The sequence below is a fragment of the Haliaeetus leucocephalus genome, unplaced genomic scaffold (assembly GCF_000737465.1).
Source record: "Haliaeetus leucocephalus isolate CR32 unplaced genomic scaffold, Haliaeetus_leucocephalus-4.0 Scaffold61, whole genome shotgun sequence".
In the NCBI taxonomy this organism is placed as follows: domain Eukaryota; kingdom Metazoa; phylum Chordata; class Aves; order Accipitriformes; family Accipitridae; genus Haliaeetus; species Haliaeetus leucocephalus.
In genome coordinates, this window is record NW_010972497.1 from 1,500,576 (window position 1) to 1,521,189 (window position 20,614).

Sequence of the window (20,614 nt, forward strand, 5' to 3'; positions counted from 1 at the left end):
AGTAAACTGAATTATGTGATTTCTTGGTTGATATTACTGAAATGTCCTGGAAATGGCAAAGGAGAAGCACTGTGGCAGGATGCTGTAAACATACTGAATGACAGTAGGGTGGGAAGTGTATGAAAAGTGTGCAGAGCTACTGAATAGATTATTTTATTCCTTTTGGCAACTTTTCACACATCTCCCCATTCCTACTTCTAATGTGAGTTTTGGAGACATCTGATTAGCCTTTTTATCAGTGAAGCATGCAGTCTGGAGTCTGGTAAAGGCACAGATACCTGTCTCCAATACCATCACACCCTGCCCTCCAGCTGCCTCCCACATCACAGGGAGGACAAAACTGTCTACCATGGTCACTAACAGGAACAGTTGAAATGCCACTTCAAGGTTCATTTAGTTGCGTTCAGCTCACTGCTGGGAACTGAATGCTGGTTTGAAAATGAAAAGACTTTAATGAGTTGGGGGTCTTTATGGGGCTGGTATTCTTGGCAGCGATTAACAGTAGGGGGTATACAGAAGGTCAAAAGCTCTTCTTTTGAGGGGTCAGCAGAACATCCCTGTCTGATAAGCTTAAACTAATGTGGCTTTTCGTGTTAATATCTAAAGCAGCAGGCTGCTGTAATGTGTTTGGGATGGCAGGCATTGGGGTGAAAAAAGGAAAATCAACAAATGGTGATTCATTATAATAGAAAATGTCGGATGACTCGGGCATGTAATACAAGGTTTTTTAATTTCTTTTTTTATATATACATATATACACACACATATCTTTTAGAGGTTTTAAAGTAACTTTACCACAGACCAACTGACACTGGAAGTGTTATTTGTATATTACACTGCTGCACAAATACCGGGTTTGCGTTTTAGTTGAATATATTACTTTTATTCAAACTTGCTTTCTCCTCTGTGCTTTCTGTATTTGCATAGTGCATTAAATGTGTTTTAGTCATCTGTCTTGCTGCAGCTAAGCCTCGTGTATGAATTTCAGTTTTCAGATTATTTTACTGGATATTTCAATGGACAGTACTGGCTTTGGTGGATATTTCTTGTACTTGGTAAGTGGCAATTGAAAACATTTCTGTTTCGATGTGGAAGTACTTAAAGATGAATCATGTCATTGTAAGTAAGAGTTCTGTAACATGTTTAGCTATTGTGTTTTTCTTTAGCTGCTGATAGTCTTGTGTGTTGTTTTTATTTCTATAGTATTCATGAGGTTATTGGTTACCATAGTGGTGTTACTGTGTGAACTGCAGACTGTTCAAATAACCTTTAGCTCAAAAAATTTTCATCTACATATGTAATTATGTACATACCTGAGACTTGCAGTTTGTGCTTCTTAAGCTGCTTTTACTGATCTAAAGGTGCAGATCTGTGTAATGAAACTTCAGCTTTATGTAGAGAACATATTGAAAAGTGAGTGATATCTAGTACTTACATGTATAAACCTGTATGTCAAGTATTAAATTTTAAGATATGTGACTGATCCTAGGATGGTGGAGTCTGCTGTCTTGTACATAGGTCATGAAATGTCCTTTCCTAGTTCTTTGAAATGCATACTGCATCAGTAGTTTCTCAGTTGGACAAGAGAATGGCTTCATGCTTTCTGATCACAGTGCTCCCATGATGTCAGTTTTCTCTTACAGGTCTGTCTGCCCATGTTCAAAGTCTTACATGCATCAAACTCTGCTCTTCTGCCTGTTTTTAATTAGGATATACCAAACCCCAACCTCTATACCTTTTTTCCTACTGTGGATTTTGTAATTTGAATATGGAATCTGGAATGATTTTCTTTTACAGAAGTGAATGCTACTATCCATTTTCTTTTCTAGCTCTGGAAGCGTAGTAAATTGTTGCTGGTTCAGTAGGTGGCACTCTTCCCTTTGAGTCAATTGACTCAAATGGCTAACAGCAAATGTTAGAATGAAATGATGAGTAAATTTAAAAAACAAAATCGAAAACCCACTGAGATCCTGACTGTTTGTGACTATTTATCTCACAAAAAATGCCAGAAATCTTAAAAGATGTTACCTAAAACTTTCTCTATCTGCCTTTTAATAAATTTTCAGGGCATTCATCAGATTTGTTAATACTTGGCTTGCTCTACCATTCACTTGGTTGCTTGAGATACATAGAAACTGCAGATGTTTAACGCATCACCGCACCAGTCGCTTGAATGCTTTAATACTCTGTTTGAGGTGATTTCACATTTAAGTAGCAAGTGAAATGACTCCTTACAGGTACAAACATCTCCAGATAAACCTTTAATTAAAACAAACCCTTGTGGTGCCTGAAATTGGGGTTTGACACTGTTTTCACTTGGATGAAAATAGTGTGTTCTTCCCCTAACATTTTCCCCCACCGTGTCTATTGAAAAAGCTGTGCATTTGTAGTTCTTCTTTTTCCTAGTCTTTTACAGCCCTTGTTCAGAAGTTAGCTCACTTTAGATTTAGGAAATCCTTATCTTCAGCCTTAACTGTCTGAAGTTTTTTTGGCATGCGTTTGTTTTGTTTTTGTTTTTTTTTAACTCAAAGTTTATAATATGCCTTGGAATAAAAGGCACTGTGAGGCATGCGGTATGCATCCAGCAGTCAACATTCCCTTGTCTTATGAATGTTTTGCATGTAATACACCAACAGTGTTTTTAAACTGATAAAGTGGATATACTGAGATTGCTAGAACACCGTAGAAGGATTTAACCCAACCAAGCTACTTAGGACATGGAGGAGTATTATCAAGTCATGGGAGCTCTGCCAACAGATCTGTATTTCATTTTTTCAGATAACTTTCCCATTAGAGCATGTGAAGTAGCATGTCGTGCATCTTTTCGGATGTGAATGAACTGAGTTGGATTCTTTCTTTTGTGTACTCCTTTGACATACTTGAGCCCACTTATTGCCATCTTCTCCTCTTTCTGGTGTTCACCTATCTGTTTCTGCTCCCTTCCCTTCTTTCAACATCTGGAAAAATCTGCTCATGCTTCATGGAAAAGCAAAGTGGTCTGCTTCCAAGGAGCTGTCATGTATAGTGAACAAGTTGAAGAGACACACAATTCTAATTTTTAAATTTAAATGTTAGCCAGTGTTTCTTTTTGAGGAACACAATGGAAAGTGTTTTTTTGTGGGGTGTTTTTTTTCTTCCCTAAACAGAGAAATATAAAATATGGGTTGAACTTGGACTGGTTTTCCAACACATGTAATGCAGAAAGTATGCTTTCAGGTACCTTAAGAGCTGCCTGCCCACCTTTTACTGTTTCAGCTGCTTTTCAGTTGAACGTGGGACTATCTCTGGTAATGTCTGGGTAGCAGCTTTTGTAGTAGACTTTTGATCCAGATCTTAGTGCTTTCTTCTCCATGCAGAATTCACCTTAATCACAGAAATGTGTCTGGATTAGGTCAAAGTTCCAATGGTTAGCAGAGCATTCTCTTGTTTGGGGTTTTTTTGTGTGTGTCCAGATGAGGTTTTGGTTTTAAAAAAGCAAAAAGAAAGTAAATAAAATAAAAATTTACAAGTAAGAAGCATTTGGAGAAGAAACGAGCATAGGAAAAAAAAAATTAGTCTCAAGCTGGAGAGCGGGAAGAAAAAGTGCATCACATAGCAAAATACCAATGTAACCATTGAGATTGTTTGTTTATTAGGATGTAAGATGATGAAAAGGATGAAATACTTTGTTAAACTTGTTAAGCTTCAGTTTAGTTTCTTCATTTGAACCTTTGGAATCTTAAGGTATACATGTATGTATATACATAAGCATATATCTTCAAGGTACCTGTGTGTTCATTTAAATGAGGAGAATTGCTCTCTAGGCTCACGTTTCTCTCCACTGGATGTGGAATTCAGATTTTGACCCCCTCAACTCTTTGGGCAGATTGGTTTATCTGTGTTGGTTTCTCCCTGATCCAACTGATGAATGGATTAATCTGTTGAAGATTACTTAGTGGAGGAAAATGGACCAAAGAGCTATGTCCACTATGTAACGATGTGGGGTTTTGGGTTGGTTTGTTCAGATGTCCAGTGAATCTCTGAATTGATAAAATGATGTTGACATCATGTTAGTGATTTCCATTGTTGCAACTGCAACTTCTGTGTGACTATTCTGTATCTCCTGTTCCTCTTATCAGAGCTGAAATATTCTTTCAAATGCAGTTAAATTTAAAAGTTTAAATATAATTTGGAATGTGGATGTTGTGGTTTAACCCCAGCCGGCAGCTAAGCACCACGCAGCCGCTCACTCACCTCCCTCGCAGTAGGAAGGGGGAGAGAACTGGAAGGGTAAAAGTGAGAAAACTCGTGGGCCGAGATAAAGGCAGTTTAGCAGATAAAGCAAAAGCTGCACACGCAAGCAAAGCAAACCAAGGAATTCATTCCCCACTTCCCATGGGCAGGCAGTGTTCAGCCATCTCCAGGAAAGCAGGGCTCCATCACGTGTGACAGTTACTTGGGAAGGCAAACGCCATCACTCCGAATGTTCCCCCTTCCTCCTTCTTCCCCCCCCCTCTTTTTTATTGCTAAGCATGACATCATATGGTCTGGAATATCCCTCTGGTCAGTTGGGGTCAGCTGTCCCAGCCGTGTCCCCTCCCAACCTCTTGTGCCCCCCCAGCCTCCTCGCTGGTGGGGTGGGGTGAGGAGCAGAAAAGACCTTGGCTCTGTGTAAGCCCAGCTCAGCAGTAACGAAAACATCCCTGTGTTATCAACACCGTTTTCAGCACAAATACCAAAGATAGGCCCATGCTAGCTACTATGAAGAAAATTAACTCTATCCCACCCAAAACCAGCACAGTGGATTTGGGGGGGGGAGGGGGGGAAAGTAATCATAACACATGTTGAGTAATTTTCTTTGAATCGACTATTGTTCTTCCTCCTCTTGGACAGGTGCATTTTCCTGGATGGTTAAGTCTCAAGCCATAAGCTACTCTAATTTATTATTGTCTTGTTGCTAGAGCAATCTGTACTGTCTTTTTTGTTGTTTTTGGTTTTGGTTTTTTTCCTTCCCTGTTTTGACTTGCAATACATTTATTTTATACATTTCTAATGGTACATTTTGTGGTTCGGGTAGTCTTCGAACACACTAGTAACTTATTTTAAGAATTCTACTTGAAAAGAATGTGCAGCGTGTATTCTTCTTTTTTTTTTAAATTCATACATGCAGTCTTTTTAGCAGATGATACTTGAACCCAGAATGAGTGTAAAATTTCTGAAAAGCCTTCCATAAGGCTATGTCGTAATATCACAAGATAAAAACAGAAGACTGATGCATAAAGACCTCACTTTACTTAGTATAATCTAGATTTTTAAAAATTATTTTAATAAGAATAATGTGGGATAGCGTGTACTTAGTTTGTTACCCTTCATTTTGTGCATTTTCTACTTTTAGGACTCCTCCTGTTCTTTCGAGGCTTTGTTAATTATCTTAAAGTCAGAAATATGTCTGAAAGCATGGCAGCTGCTCACAGAACAAGATTTTTTTTCTTGTACTGAAGGTAAGTAATTTTGGTGATGAGATTATCTCTCCCAGGAAAACTGAGGAGAATGAAATACTTATTCAAAATAAATAATCAAACTTCTGTCACAAAACGGAAGTCACATGGGTTTTGAACATCTGTCATGAATGTTGTATATATTCTACATGGACTTCGAAATACCCGAAGTCCCTATAAGTCATGAAATTTGAAAGTAAATAATGTATCCTTGTTGTCTCCAGTCCTCTCTGGAACTAATGTTCAGAAACAAAAAGGAAGAGGAACCTGTTGTTTTTCCTAAGCAAGAAACAATATCTGCTGCCTGTCAGGATACTGTCCTTTGTGTTGGAAAACTGGCTTTAGTAGTCAACCTGTTTTCAGCAAGTTAGGAAACAGTAATCTGCCTGCATATTAAATCTGATTGACATGGATCTGAACATGCAAACAATAGATGAGTATTGTCTCTCTTTACATGACTGGATTAAGACAGTCATGTACAAGTATGATTATTGTGTATGCAACAACGTGCTTTATATATCCTTCAGGTAGCTGACTAATCAGTCTGGCACATATCCACTCTTTTTTTTTTTAAATACTTTTTATCCGTTAGGTGGATCTATTGGACTGCATTGTGTAACTTAAACCAGGGGTCTGAGTTTGTGTTCAACTTCTTACTTAAACTGCATGATGAGATAAATTTAAGCCTAGAAATAAGTACTGTAGCCTTTTCATTACTCTGCAGTTTACTTAAAGTGCTTAAATACTGTATTTTGACTTAATCGAGAAGCTATATTTGCTGTAATAAAGCAGCTTTTCATAACTTTTCTCCAAGATTGGTCACAGGATCAATATGAAGTAACCAGCAAGACATTGAAGCCTGAAAAAACCTGAGACGGTATTTGCCTAGAAAAAAACGGTTACTTTTATATGACAGTGATACATATTTAGAAACAGCTAATGATAAATATCTATGCTGTACTATATCATGATCATGGAAGAAATCTATTAACATATCTGTAACATAATATTTCTTTTTAATGTGCCATTTTGTCAAAATTATGAGGTAGGTTAAAGTTAAATAACTAAGGCATATATTGCCTTTTAGTAACCAACCTTAATTGGCGTCTACATGGCAGCATTTCCTTTTTACAATAGTTACATGCCACTCCTTCTCTTAGTAATGTGGTAACCTCTTCAGAATACCGAAATTTGTAGAGGTGAGACTGAAAATACGTTAGCTTTCAGTACAATAAAGTTTAAAAAAGCCTATTTTAAAAAAACTTGGTAGGACTAATGGGTATTTGAAAACTAGCTTGAAGAGAATAATGAGAGCGTAGGATAATGTGGTCTAGGGTTCTTTGCTCTCCTGCAGTTAAAATTCTGCTTTGGGACAAAACACTGTTTAATTCAGCATTAACTGAAGTTAAAGATTTGTCCTGAGTTCAGTGGCTTTGATTTTTTCCTTTACCTGTAAGCATCACTGACATGTATGGGCCGATAAGGTCTGTGGAGTGTTTAGAGAGTGGGACATGTAAATACTATTTTTTTTTTTGAAGCTTCTTAAGTATTGAAACAAGAAGTTCAAATTAATTGCTATTACACTTAAATGTCCTTGTTCTTGCATAGACAGGTAACTTCTTCCACAGTGACTATTAGTTTTAATAAATAACAAATATTATCTTTACAGTTACAGAATACTACCAGGTGTTCTTTTTAAATTATAACAAAATCACAGTAAGTTTTTGTTTTTTCCTCCCAACCTGACATGTGGGGAGGGAAAGGCTGCTGCTTTGCTGCTTCTAGGTTTAACATCAGTTAGCAATGCTAATTCTAGTGAATCACTGCAGTGGACTGAAGTGTAACTCTTTCTTTATCTCTAGACTGCATGGAACAGACATTCCTTTCCTATACCAGTGTGCAACTTCCAGCTGATCTGTAACCCTCCGAGTTAATAGGATAGAAGACTACTAAAACAAGAAGACAAATTAGTGAAGATACAGCTTCAAAAACGAATGACAGGATGGTTTATGCTCTAATACCAGTGCTGGTCATCCTAGTAAATATTTATAATTGCTGCCTTTTGTTTTAGCACATTTGTATATGTGCTTATTAAAAAGATAGTATTGAAGTACGAACAAACCATCTGTTAGTATAGATTAGGTACAGTCAGACTGGGTTAATCTGTGCTTGTTGTATCTGAAAGACTTAAGTGGTAACTTGTTTCACAGCACGTATGTACCACTGACTTGTTGATCTGAACTTTGAGTACAATGAAAAGCATTAAATGATTCAGATTAACCAGTTCAGACAGTTTTTTTATATCATTTAGATTCATTTAATGATTGTGTAGAACATTAAGTTTACTAAACCCCAAAGTTCCTTATTGTCACGAACTTGTATTCACCAATATTTTATCAAATTCAAACCAATATACTGGTTTGCTTAAAACTGATACTCCACTTTGAGTCCCCTGTAAATAACTCTGCATAAATGACTGTTTGAACTGCTTCTTAGGAAATACGTCAAAATATATTTTGTAACAGCATATTCTCTAAATTTTGTTTAATCTTAGAGCTACATACATATTTTTTGTTAATTGGCTATTAAGGGTATAGTTACTATTAGGTGTAATTTTGGAGGTAAAGGCAGTGAATTGTTTGTCTCATCCTAACTTTCCTCACATGAATTATTATTAACTGGTTTGGGCTTGAGCCTGAAAGTCGTTATTCATATGCATGATCCCTTTAAAAGATAGAGCTTGTTCATGTTAGCAGGGATGGACAGCCTTACATCTTTAGTCCTTGGTTATGCAGTTGGATCCTCGTAGGTGCACCTCTGTTCCTGAAACGAGAGTATTGCAAATGTATTCCCTGGGTTATAACACTGTCTCTGTTTAAGAAGTCTTGAGTTCAGTATAAATAAAACATCCACCCTGAGGGCTTCTCAAAAAAAATTCATATAGCTGTCTTACAATGCTTGTTTAGAATAAGTACTTTGCCATTTCCTAAGAATAAACTAATGTAATTGTAAGGTAATTTTGGAAATAATGTATGAAGGAAAAAAAAAAAATCTTTTAAAGCTCTGAAAGTAGAAAATGTTTGTTGCACCTCTCCCTCTATTCATTTAAGGTATACCATTACTTTCTTAAAAATACCATCTCTTTAAAGGGTACTGTCTACTGTTCATGCATGTGTGGTTTCCTTTAAAGTTTGAAATTTATGCTTCTCCTTAAGTAGGAGAATACATCTCTCAGTCCTTTGTAGAACTGGAATCTCAGTTGCAAAAATACATTGGTTGTTGGTTGCACCTTTGAGGAAAAAAAATACAAATACTTTCCTCCAGTTTTTCTTTTTATATTAGAATTCTGCCTTTTTATTACTAACATTAAAACCAGTGAGGTTTATGTTGTTTTAAGCTAGTGCTGTATTCAGTTTTGTATCTATAATGAATGTTTAAAATATACATATGTAAACTGGTCACATTATTCATTTTCTTAATCTTTCAGAGATACTGAAAGTGACTAAAAATTTAGGGGCACCTCCACTTCCCAGCTTTTTATGGAAAGAATAAAATTAAGTATTATGTTCAATACCTGATTGGGATTTCCTTCTAAACTTACCTGTTCGTTTCTGTGTTCTTTTGCATTCATTGTCCATATGAAAAAGAAGCAGATAATAAAACATTGCTTTGTTTTGCTAGTTAAGACTTAACGCTTTTTGGTTTTTTTGTATTTCACGTTGAAAAATGCATGCTGCAATATTTGTGTCAACGTGGAATTATAGACAAATTACTTGGCAAAATAGGTACTAACCAATCCTCTCTATTCTTCTTTTCATCTCATGTTTTATGGCAACGATATGTAAGGACATGTCTTTTAATGAGTTGATACAACTCTGCAAAGCATGCAATATTGATTCATTTTCTATGTTTACCAATATCAACTAGTACTATTTTCCAACTATATCATTTTTCTCAAATTAAGTAGCAGTCTTCTGACTGAATTATTTCTTTTTGCTCCACTGCATTTTACAGAAAGCTTCATACAGATACTTGGTTTTGCTGTAGTTTGTTTTTGTTGTTTTTTTTTTTTCCCTGGAGTAGCTTGCAAAAGTCCTCATTTGGACAGAAAGAATATGTAGGGTTAAAAATGTACACATGTTATCTAATCCTCTATAGTTGATGCAGCAGTTTGGTAGCCTGAAATCTCATCAGCAGGAGGAAGGGAATTGGGACACTGTTTTCAAAGACTCTGCAATCTATTCCAGATGTGTCAAATGCTGCATATTTTCCTTGCTATTTCCTGTGAGCTTGGTTAGGAGCAGCTGGCTCTGTGGTTTAGAGACACCTGGCCAGCTTTGCTTTGTGTCTTAGCTGGGGAGGGGCGGGGGGGGGCTCCACTACTGCAGTGAAGTTGACTGTAAACAGATTTTGTATGAATGCAAATAAGGCTTTGAAGTTTGGGGTAAAAACAGCTGGGGGAGGGGAGGTGGGGAGAGAAAATTCCATTTTATTCAAGCAACTGTCACAAATGTAATTTCTTTAGTTTTGTCATCCACTTTTATTGATGTGGACACTACAGGAACATGGACATCTTGAATTATGATTCAAGTAGCCTGCAACTCGTATTAACGCATTTCAGAAATGACCCATCACTCACACTTCCAGTCCTCTTACAGAGAGGAGGTTGTCTCCAAGCATTCTCTTTGCTATCTCACCTGGAGTATGGACACCGTCCTCATCCTGCAACACCTTTTAACCTGGTTTCAACACCCTGCTCTTTCTGGGTCTGCTTCCCTCCCTTTGAACAATGACAACAGGTGAGGAAAAGTGGTTTTATTAATGTGCTATCCTAACATCAGAAAGCTTTTAATCTCTTTTCTACTTTTTGAGAATGTTTTCCCATAAAACTCTGCATTAGTCCCTCCTGTGTGGTTGCTTGCATTGTTCACTTGAACAGAAAGTTCATCTCATGAAACTACTGTTGCGTCCTGGATTTTTGAAGAGAAGGTGAATAACCTCTTGTATGGAAATAGATAGGTCTTAATAAGGAAAAGAAAATTCTAATTATGCTAAAATGTGATTAGCATACGTGCACAGCTACCCAGAAGCAGTGGAGTCCAGTGTATGTTTGTCCTATGTATGTTGTTCTTTTCTACCATCCCAACATCCTTATCTTTTTCCTTTATACTTCTAAGGATACTTTTAGCATCTGTATCTTCTCTACTTGGCATATCCTTTCCACTCCATGCCCCTTCTTCCTCTGTGCACTTGTTATGCACCTCACAAGGACAGGCAGAAGGCTGCCCTACTGCATGTTGGCTGCAGTTAATAAATAACCACCTAGCAATTTGTAACTTTTTTTCTTAAATGCAGTGGTGCTTTGTATTTTTATACATCCATATTTTACAGGTAAGCCAACTTTTTAAAATCAATGACTTTCAGACAACTGAAAATGCTTAAAATATGTGACTGTGCCATCCACCTGTTGTAAGTATTGCATATGCAAGTGGAATTAAAACAGTGGCAGAATTTGTTTTAGGTATATTTTCCTTTAGTTTGTGAAGTGTCTGCGTGATCAACTTTAAACTTTTTTCTGATATGTAATTGTTTGTTGTTTTTTTTTCCCCACCCTTCCCAAATGAAAGAAAAGTCAGCTTTCCTGGATTTTTGCCTGTGGTATATTTTCTACCTAAGGAGACTTGCATGCGGTGAGACTTCAAAGTATTGCAAACAGCATCAGCTTTCCAGCTATTGTTTGTAATTTTTTTTGCCTAAACCAGAAAAGTATATATTCAAAAAAGTTTAAAACATTTTAGTTCTTTTATATTGAGGCATAGTTACAGTTATCCCCATGTTTTTACAGCTGTTCGTGTAGTCTTCACTCTTAATTTTTCTTGTGGTCAAAGAAACACAGTGTTTGCGGGGGTATCCTTAGTGTAATACGAGAAGTTGTGCATTGATTCTTCATTATACACGGCTGCACAGATGCCCATCCTTCTTAATTTTCTAGGTTGGTGTAGTCCCATGACTTCCAAATGCCCAGTTGCACATGGAACAGACCGCTGCTGCTATAAATTGTTTATTAGTGAAATAACTATAAAGCAAGCTTCACTTGCATGTGTTCATTAATTGACTCTTGTCGTTTAATATAATTGCAGTAACGTTGCTGGTCAGTCCACTTCTGCTGCTGCTGTACGTAGCTGGTGAGAGCTCGATCCTGGAGTCTGAAGCCTTAGGTGCATTTTTTTCCATTAGTAGTGACCAGGTGTCTGAGTGAAGTCTGCAGGTCTTACTGGTGGAAGTGTTACTGGAATAAAGCCAGTGCCAGTCGTTGGCTAATTGGTAGCACGAGCACCTGCAGGACTATTGCTTAGCTGGTCTGCTCTTTGAGTCTCTGACTTCTAATTAATGAATTAATTTGACAGTGTCTCTTGCAACTTTCATAGAAAGTTTTCATATGGATTTTTGTCTTAAAGGATGATGAGTTGTTTTTGATGGATCAAATTTACCTCTACTGCTTGGAACAAGGAACTTCTGAAGACAGCCCTATTAGTTCACTTCTCTGTATACACAGAACAATGGAAATCATTTCTGCAGATTACATTGATAAGCCTTGATACTATTTCTACCTGAAATGTGAATCAGATTCCACTTAAAAGCTGTTATTTCCAGGATAGTCTGACACTGGTTAAGCAAAACCAGGAATTTCTATTGTAAATAATTGTCTGCCATCAGTTGTAGTGTTACTCGACATTGGATTTTCAAGTGCTGCTATTTTTTCCCTGAGGAGTCAAAGTTTTGATGGGTTTTTTTGTTTTGTTTTGTTTTGTTGGGTTTTTTTGTAGGAAACTTGTAACACTTATTCCAGTTTTGCTGGTGTTGATCATAACATGGGCATATGTTAAATGCAAGAAACACTGACAGCGTAATCCTGTGGTTAAAACACTTTAAGTGTGTGCATTCAGGAGACTTAAATGTTTCTGAATTCTGACTGAAAGCTGACGTGATGTGTTGGACTTGGCGGGTAACATATGGCTTGGCTCTGCCTGATTCCTCCTTCATAAGGATGGTGAGTGCTGCTACACAAGTGTGCTCCAGATACGTCACAGGTTGAAGCTGAGATTGCTGCATATTAAGCAGAGATTCACCGTGAAGGGAGCAAGAGAAATAAGGAGAGGAATGCTTGGACCTTTAGCTCTGGGTTTGCAACAGCTGAGGTAGCAAGGTGTTTCTGGCAAGATGGTGGGAGCACACTTGAGTGCAGTCCTTGCCCCCTTCCTCCCCAGTTGACCAGCCACTTTGTGTACCTAAATTTTGTGATGCTGGGCAGCTTTCTTACCATTTCGCTTAGTGTGGTAGCTCCATGAGGTTCAGTTTAGGATGGAAAAAGATATGTTCCCTCCCAGCACGTTTTTTAAAAATCTCTTAGATGGATGCAATGCATTCATGAATACTTATTCCTGATCTTGACTAGACCTCTGTATAACTGCCTGGTACAAAGGGGTCACTGAGATTTGTGACTGGCTTCTTAAGAATTTTACTCATAAAGTTTGCACTTTTTAAGAGAAACTGCTGCTTACTATAAATGTTATCTATCTACTAACAGCAACAGCTGTAGGAGGAACATAGCCTGGAACACTAATAGTTCTTACTAATAGTGTCTAATATAATACATATTTCAGTGAATGAAAAACTTCCAGTACTGTGTTAAATTTTTCTTCTTGGAGTGGTTTTTTACTTCCTTCTGACTGTGATTTTTTTACCTTTAATTTGTATGGATTTTTTTTTTCCTTTGGGGCCTGTAGACAGCTAAAGGGTGAATGTTGCAGTTCTCAATGGCTGAGTCACTTAATTTGGTTGTTCTTAGAGGGTTGTGCTTCTTTGAACTGTGAACGTGAAAATTACTTAGGGAGGTTTCAAGAGCAATGAGTTATCAAGAATTTAAGAATCAAATTAATCAAGAATGCATACCCAAGAAATAAAGCAAAAGCCCCCCCCCCCCCCAATATCAGTCTTTCAGCTTTTCAACTTTTATCATGGCCGCTCATGCAAAAACAACTTTAATTCTGCAAAGTCTTGCCTTGCAAAACATCAGTGTTAATAAAAACTCAGCAGAAGAAAGTGTCCTTCCAATTATGCTCTCACAATTGAATTTGTATTTAGTCTTCCCACAGTTAGCGTATGTATAATCCATGTTATAAAAAATCCCTACAAAGAAAATTAATGATTTTGTAAGTAGAAGAAGGTATCTGTCCTACGATAATAACTAACTTAAAATTTTGTGTACTTGCCATTTTCAGAGAAATGTCTTCGGTAAGGTGTTGGGGTTTTCTTTTTACCTCCGTGATCAGACTCTTCAATGGGATGTTGTGAAGTGAGTACAGTTCTTAAGACTGGGTTATATATGTTAACTCAAGTATGTGTAATGCAAGATGCATAATTCTTGCCTACCTCAATTCTCTGGAAGATGCATAATGCAAGAAGATCCTTCAGCTTTGTTGATTCTGTAGTATAAAAATGAATCATTTTAGAATATGGGAAGATAATTTCCTGTTCATTTGCCTTTTGCTTTCAAAAAATAACTGTGCAAGGTCCTGCACATGGGTCGGGGAAATCCCAAGCACAAATCCATGCCAGGCAGAGAATGGCTTGAGAGCAGCCCTGAGAAGGACTTGGGGGTGTTGGTTGACAAGAAGCTCATCATGACCTGGCAACGTGCGTTTGCAACCCAGAAAGCCAACCGTATCCTGGGCTGCATCAAAAGGAGCGTGGCCAGCAGGTCGAGGGAGGGGATTCTCCCCTTCTACTCCACTCTTGTGAGACCCCACCTGGAGTACTGCATCAAGCCTCAGGGTCCCCAGTATAAGAAAGGCATAAACCTGTTGGAGCAGGTCCAGAGGAGGGCCACAAAATGATCAGAGAGGTGGAACACCTCTCCTATGAGGAAAGGCTGAGAGAGTTGGTTTTGTTCAGCCTGGAGAAGAGATTGCTCTGGGGAGAGCTTATAGCATCCTTTCAGTACTTAAAGGGGGCCTATGAGAAAGATGGGGATAAACATTTTATCAGGGCCTGCTGCAATAGGACAAGGGGTAATGGTTTTAAATGAAAAGAGGGTAGTTTCAGACTAGATATAAGGCAGGATTTTTTTACAATGAGGGTGGTGAACCACTGGCACAGATTGCCCAGAGAGGTGGTAGATGCCCCATCCCTGGCAACATTCAAGGTCAGGTTGGACGGGGCTCTGAGCAACCTGATCTAGTTGAAGATGTCCCTGCTTGCTGCAGGGGGGGTGGTCTAGATGATCTTTAAAGGTCCCTTCCAACCCAAACTATTCTATGAACTTGGTGATTCCTGTGTGTGCTGCCAGTAAATATTATCACAGAGCATTTTTTGTAAGTTTGTTATTTCCCCGTGGATTTTATAAAGTCTTTCTCATGATGATACTTGGGCTATAGAAGTACTACATACAGAATTTGATCTGTGGTCAATGCCTATAAAGTGACCTACTGTATTTTATGTGCATGTAGTATACATTTGTTATGTTATCAAGACAAAAGATGGTGTATATTTAAAAAAAAAAAAAATCTAGTGAGGTTTGCTTTTGGTTTGCTTTGGAAGTTTCAGCAGAGCATTTATTCTGCATCTTAGCCCTAAACTGTAAATTGCAGTGATAATGGTGATTTTTGCATCTTTATTTCCTTGGTTTTTTTCTGTTCTGTTTTTTGAGGCCTGTGTTAATGCTTGTGTAGTGTTTAGCACAGTCCCGCTCCTCATCTTTTTTAGAGCTTCTAATTATACAGCATCTGTGTTACAAAAGTGATTAAACAGCTAGTGTGTGTGATTTAATCTAGATTTGGGACTTGAGAAATGCATGAAATGCAATCCGGTAGTATTTGTGCTCCTGATTAGTACAGAATTGTTTTGCCCTTCAAATGAGAAATACCATACGGTTAACTCTCAGCTATCCAGAGGCAGCTTATCTGTGTGATGAATGAGTGACTGCTACGGGCTGACACCTGCACTGGTCTTGTTTGGCTGTCAGCTCTGCGCTCATCAGTTTAGTCATGGCAACTATACCGCTACGAGCCTTGATTTAGGTTTGAGTTTGGGAAAGTTATCACAGCCACCCTACGTCCCAGATCCTGAGCTAGTAAGTCCTTTGGAACTGAGCTAGCTGCATGCAGAGCTGTCCTAGGCTGTCTCTCTAGCATCTGGACTACTGGGAAATATTACGCAGAAATGTCTATAGGGAGCCAGCTTGGATCTGACATGGCTGGTTTTAACTCAGGTAGAACAAACTTAGTCAGGCTCAAGCATATGCCTTTTGGGCCAGTCTGAGCATCAGTATCACGCTCTTCAGCACATCTTGAGGTAACATCCCTGTTAACTAGATCTTTTTTTCATGTAGTGAGAAATGAGTATCAGGCTGATGTATTCAACATTTAAGTTCCTTTATGAACCCAGTTTTAGGTGTATTGCTTGGGTATACAACAGGTTGAAGCCGAGCTCCTGCTCTTAGGATTATTTCTATGTTTAGCATAAACAAAAGTTTCCTTCCCTGGAAATCCCAGCCCCTATCTGAGTGCTATAGCTAGTTTAAAGGGTTGGGTAGCCTCTTACCTGCTTTCCTTTGGACCGCTGGTTTCCACACTCACTGCAGAATCCGTCATTTGGGTCGGAGGGGACCACAGAAGGTAAACTGCTGCAAGGTCCTGTTCAAAGCAGGCCAGCGCTGAATTCAGACCGCATCGCTTAAGACTTTGTCAGCTGGGTCTTGAAAACCCCAGACCACAGCAATTCCCCGCGCTCCCCGGGTGACTTGTCCCAGTGCTTAGGTATCCTCATTCGGCATCATCACTGGCTGAGTTTCAGTGAGGGATGTGCTCAGTGGCTCCTTCCACAGTGCCCCAGAGCTCTGACCTGTCTCTTGGCTGGCAAGTCCTGGCACGAGGAGGGATGTAACCCAGGTCGCTGGGTTACTGAGCAGCCCTGCAAACTGCTCAGCTGTCAAGTGACAAAGGGGAGAAAGCAGTTTGAGAGACAGACTGTCCAATCTCTAATGAATTGCCCACGTTTCCAACACTGAAGAGGGATGGTGGGTCTTCCACTATTTCCTGCCAGCTTGTTTAAGCATCTTAGCGCTCAGAGCACTGGATGCTGTGAATTCTCTTACTTGTTCCCAAAATTGTTACTTCCACGAGGCCTCTTCCTCCATACGTGGCACCTGGGTATTCTCCTGTGATTCCCATTTCAGACTAACTGTAGGTTTAAATAGCTGGATCACTTGCAGCAGGACTCATGTCATCTAATTTCATTTGCCTAAAATTTTAGTCATCTAGTCTATAAGCTAGTCACCAAGGATTACTCTGTAGTCAGATCAGGAGATGCATCTGCAAATGATGCTTTTTTCCACCCAAAGCCGTATGTCCAAAATGGAGTCCACTGAATCAGTGTTGAAAAGTATTTGGACTGCAGACTGCACCTTTCAGTACCTTTTAAAAAATGTGCCCTGCAGGTTCTTAAGAAAACAATGGCTTTTGGTCACACTGGAGCTTGCTGAAGAGTTCCTCTTTTATAGGAAAATTGCTTTTCTTTCTTTGAAATTCAGTTGAGCAATTTGCCCCAGCTTCCAGTGTTTCTGCTCTTTGGGGACATCTGTCCTGTGGCTGAGGATACCGCAATTTCCAGAGTTGCCAGTCCCCTGGGTTCCCCTAGGATCCTGCCTCGTATTTGGCAATGGACTTGAGTCTGTGGTGTTTCGAATGGAATGGTTTGGGCTTTGTGAAATCCTGTTTTCCTACAGACTTTGTTTCACAAGTAAATAAGGATCAGCTGTTCGCTCCCTTCTCATCCAAGAGCTGAGGGGACATAATGAAGCAAGTACGCAGTGTCGAATTTTTTTCACAAAAGATGCCATTGAGCTGCGGGACTCCTTTCCCCAGCGTTTTGGTATTTGTTGTGATGAGGGTGGCTAAGTTCTTTATGAAGACCAGAGAAACCAGTTTCCATGGCCAGGCTCCTTTTTGGTATGGCTTGGGGTGGCTGTGTGTTTTCAAGATAGAGCTGGCAAGATGCGTTAAGAGTGCCATGCAGCTAGCTGCTAGTCAAAATTTGTCCTGTTCCCAGCTTGTTTACCTAGTTTATGAACGGTATTTGTAGCTGTTATTTTGGAATTAACTGCCAGTTTAGTAATTTTGAGATTTCAAGAGGTCACCCAAGTGCTCTGAGACCTACAGCCCCATTGGATTCTTGAATTCTCCCCCTGTGAAAGTAAGAGCTCTACCAGTTTCAAGTCTTACTTAGCAGCTTGGCATAAAGAATAACAAACCTGCTGCTGGAGTGCTGCTCAGCAGCTAGACAATGCTTTCTAGGTAGGGCTTAGGGACTTGCACTGTCATGAATTAAATCAATTTTCAGAGACAGCCTGGGACTCTTAGTACACTGCTAAATAACTCAGCTGCAGAAAGGGATCCTTGGCCCCCAGGCCAATGGTGCAGAGTGACTTATGTCTACACTGCTGCGATCCAGCAGACCTGCAGCAGGCTGGCTGCATCCACACTGCATATACGTGGCCTTGGCTGCTGTTGGATCCTAAGACAGAGTATTATTTTGCATTTATGTTTTAGTTCAAAACACCTGAAATGTGGCCTATGTTGCAGCTTTTCAGACTCGTGCTTTTCTAGCATGAAGCAGATGCTCTGCAATATTTTGGATTGCTCAATGGTTCCAAGGCTGCTGAGATAGTGTTTGGAGGACTGAGACAGTAGCAGAGGAAAGAGATTCAAACCTGATGCAGTCGTAGCCATGCTGCCTGTCGGGAGCCTCCTCTGGAATTTCTTGCCAGAACTGCATCCAAGTTCAGTCATGGGGAGAGAGCTTAGCTAGAGCAGTCCAAAATAGTGCCAGAGAGTGACCTAACAGCTAAGCAGTGCAGAAGATCAGGGCTCTGGTGCTTGTGTTCAATCCCTGGCTCCTTCACTGAGCAACGTGGGCATAACCTTAAAATGTATTTTCATGATGCCGCAAATTTACTTAGCTGCAAGCTCAGTCAGATAAAACCCTGGAAGAAGCCACTATACTGTTTAAGAAGTTGTGTAGATTCCCTCTCCCAGCTCTGGGAAACTGATTCAGTTGCTCCAAACTAAGCAGGATTTTCTTGTGAATTGGAAGGTTAAGCCTGAACATTTTAGTCTATTATATGAAATGAGAAGTGATCCAAAACGTAGTGCAGTAAAATGAAGGACTCGAGGAGCATTTACTTGCGGCTGCTGGGCAACAGGAGGGTCTACCACCACTTCAAAGCTCAAACCTGCCTTTGCCACCACTATACAAGTTAAAATGCTGTGACTGTGTGACTTGTAGGCAGGCAGCAGAAAGTGCACGTTAATATTTAATTTTCATCCTGTGCAGCATAGGAGTGTGTCCCTGCTCCCGGCTCTGCTCTGCGTCCCATCTTCTGGCGGGCTGGTTTCCGTACAAAGGAAGGGAGTTGCAGCGAGCTCTGAAAATATCCCTGGGTTCGAACAACTATGAAAGGAAGGAGTGTTACCGAATGCGCTCACCCTGCCCAGCCAGAGAGACCACGTTTTGGAGAGTTTCACAAGCTGTAAGGCCTCAAATCGTGCCAACGTTAGCACATAATCTTCGCTTTGCCTTTGTAAGTGGTCCCCTTGCTTGTGAAGAGAGGGGGAGTTAAGAAGAGAGGTCTCTTTTTGTAGCACTGGGGTTTAGTCTGATTTTAAAAAAAAAAATCTCAGTTAGTGTTTTTGGTTAAAAAGAAAACACAGCAAATGTGACTCATTTAATATTGTAGTCAAGTTTCCCTCCTTTGGGTTTCTGTAAAGAGGTACAGAAAGGATTGCAAAGCTGTTGACACAAGGGTAAATGATAAACGGTTGCTGTCTGAGGGGCTGGATGGGTATCTGGAAGGCAATGCTTCACCTGGGCTTCACCCGGGCTTCGCGTTCAGGCCCACTGGTTGTGCCCACCCAGAAGGCTCAATAAAAACCTTTTTTCTTTTTTTAATTTCTTTTTTTTTCCTCTTTCATTTACCATTGTTCCACAGAGAGGCAGGTTCCTGCATTCAGCTATATAAACTTGTTCCACAGAGGAAGGTTCCTGAATTCAGCTGTATAAACTTTTAATGAGTGACCTATCTGCGAGACTCCTTTCCACGCCAGCAGGTAGCGTGGGTGGGAGGCAGCTCCTCGTGCTCTCTGCGCCGTGGCCGCCCCCCTTCCCCTCCCGCTCCCTCTCGATGGGACCCGACCGAGGCGGCCAGAGCTTGACCCGCACTCACCAGCGTGACGTACAGCGGCTGGACGTGGCATTTCTGCACCTCGCTGTATCAACACACCCACAAAAATAGGCACCTCGTGGTGAAACTGGTGGCGTGTCCGGTCTGCCCTGGCCGACGAGAGACTTCTCAGGCCTAAAGCAAACAGCTCTTGCTAAACACTGAGGCCCGCACTGTTGTTGACATAGCGATAAAATAGCGTTTGCAGCGTCCGGCGTCCTTTCTTTCACTGCTTTTGAAACATGTGGTGCGCCCGAGCACCCAAAAAGCGATGGGTTTGGATCTGGCGTGCCGTGCTTGGCACAGGGAGATCCCACCGTCTGCCTGGATGGGCCGCGACGGCGCTCCCTCCTGCCGCCGGCCTCTCCGAGGGTCGGGGGGGTTCTCCAAACGCAGGAAACTCTGGCTTAATTTCTCCATACAAAGACAAGACACTTCCCTGAAACGATACTGATTGCATGTTGGTATTCTTTGGGCTTAATGGATTCCTGAAAAGGGAATTAAGAACTAGAACTGGGGGGGCGAAGCCCCAAACCTGGGTCAAAATAAAAGTGACTGAAAAAGGTAAAGTTAAGATGTAACACTGCACGTTCTTTGAAACCCAGATGACTTCATACTATGCAAGACAATGTGGCAAAAGAAGTTTCTAATGAATAATCCAGTTCATCATATGATACTTCAGTAAATACTGAAAAACAGAACTATTGCTCAAGGTTATGCAGTCAGGTGTTTTTAATGAAAATATTCTTGAGTTAACTTCTATGGAGAACTTGGTCAGAATTTGTCCCGTGGACAGTTAGCTACGACTTTTTATGGAAAACATCACCAGTAAACTATAGTTACTTAACTTTTGCTTTAA

The 20,614-nt window shown here is 40.0% G+C and overlaps 1 protein-coding gene across 1 annotated transcript in view; it reads left to right on the forward strand.

Annotated features, from left to right (window-relative positions):
* Positions 1 to 9,157, forward strand: part of NDFIP2 (Nedd4 family interacting protein 2) — a 49,372-nt gene extending 40,215 nt beyond the window's left edge. The window contains exons 7-9 of the mRNA XM_010578390.1: positions 989 to 1,055; positions 5,375 to 5,480; positions 7,340 to 9,157. Of these exons, the coding sequence (XP_010576692.1) occupies positions 989 to 1,055; positions 5,375 to 5,478 (171 nt within the window). The 3' untranslated portion in view covers positions 5,479 to 5,480; positions 7,340 to 9,157. The remainder of the gene's footprint in view (positions 1 to 988; positions 1,056 to 5,374; positions 5,481 to 7,339) is intronic.
* The last annotated feature ends 11,457 nt before the right edge of the window (positions 9,158 to 20,614 follow it).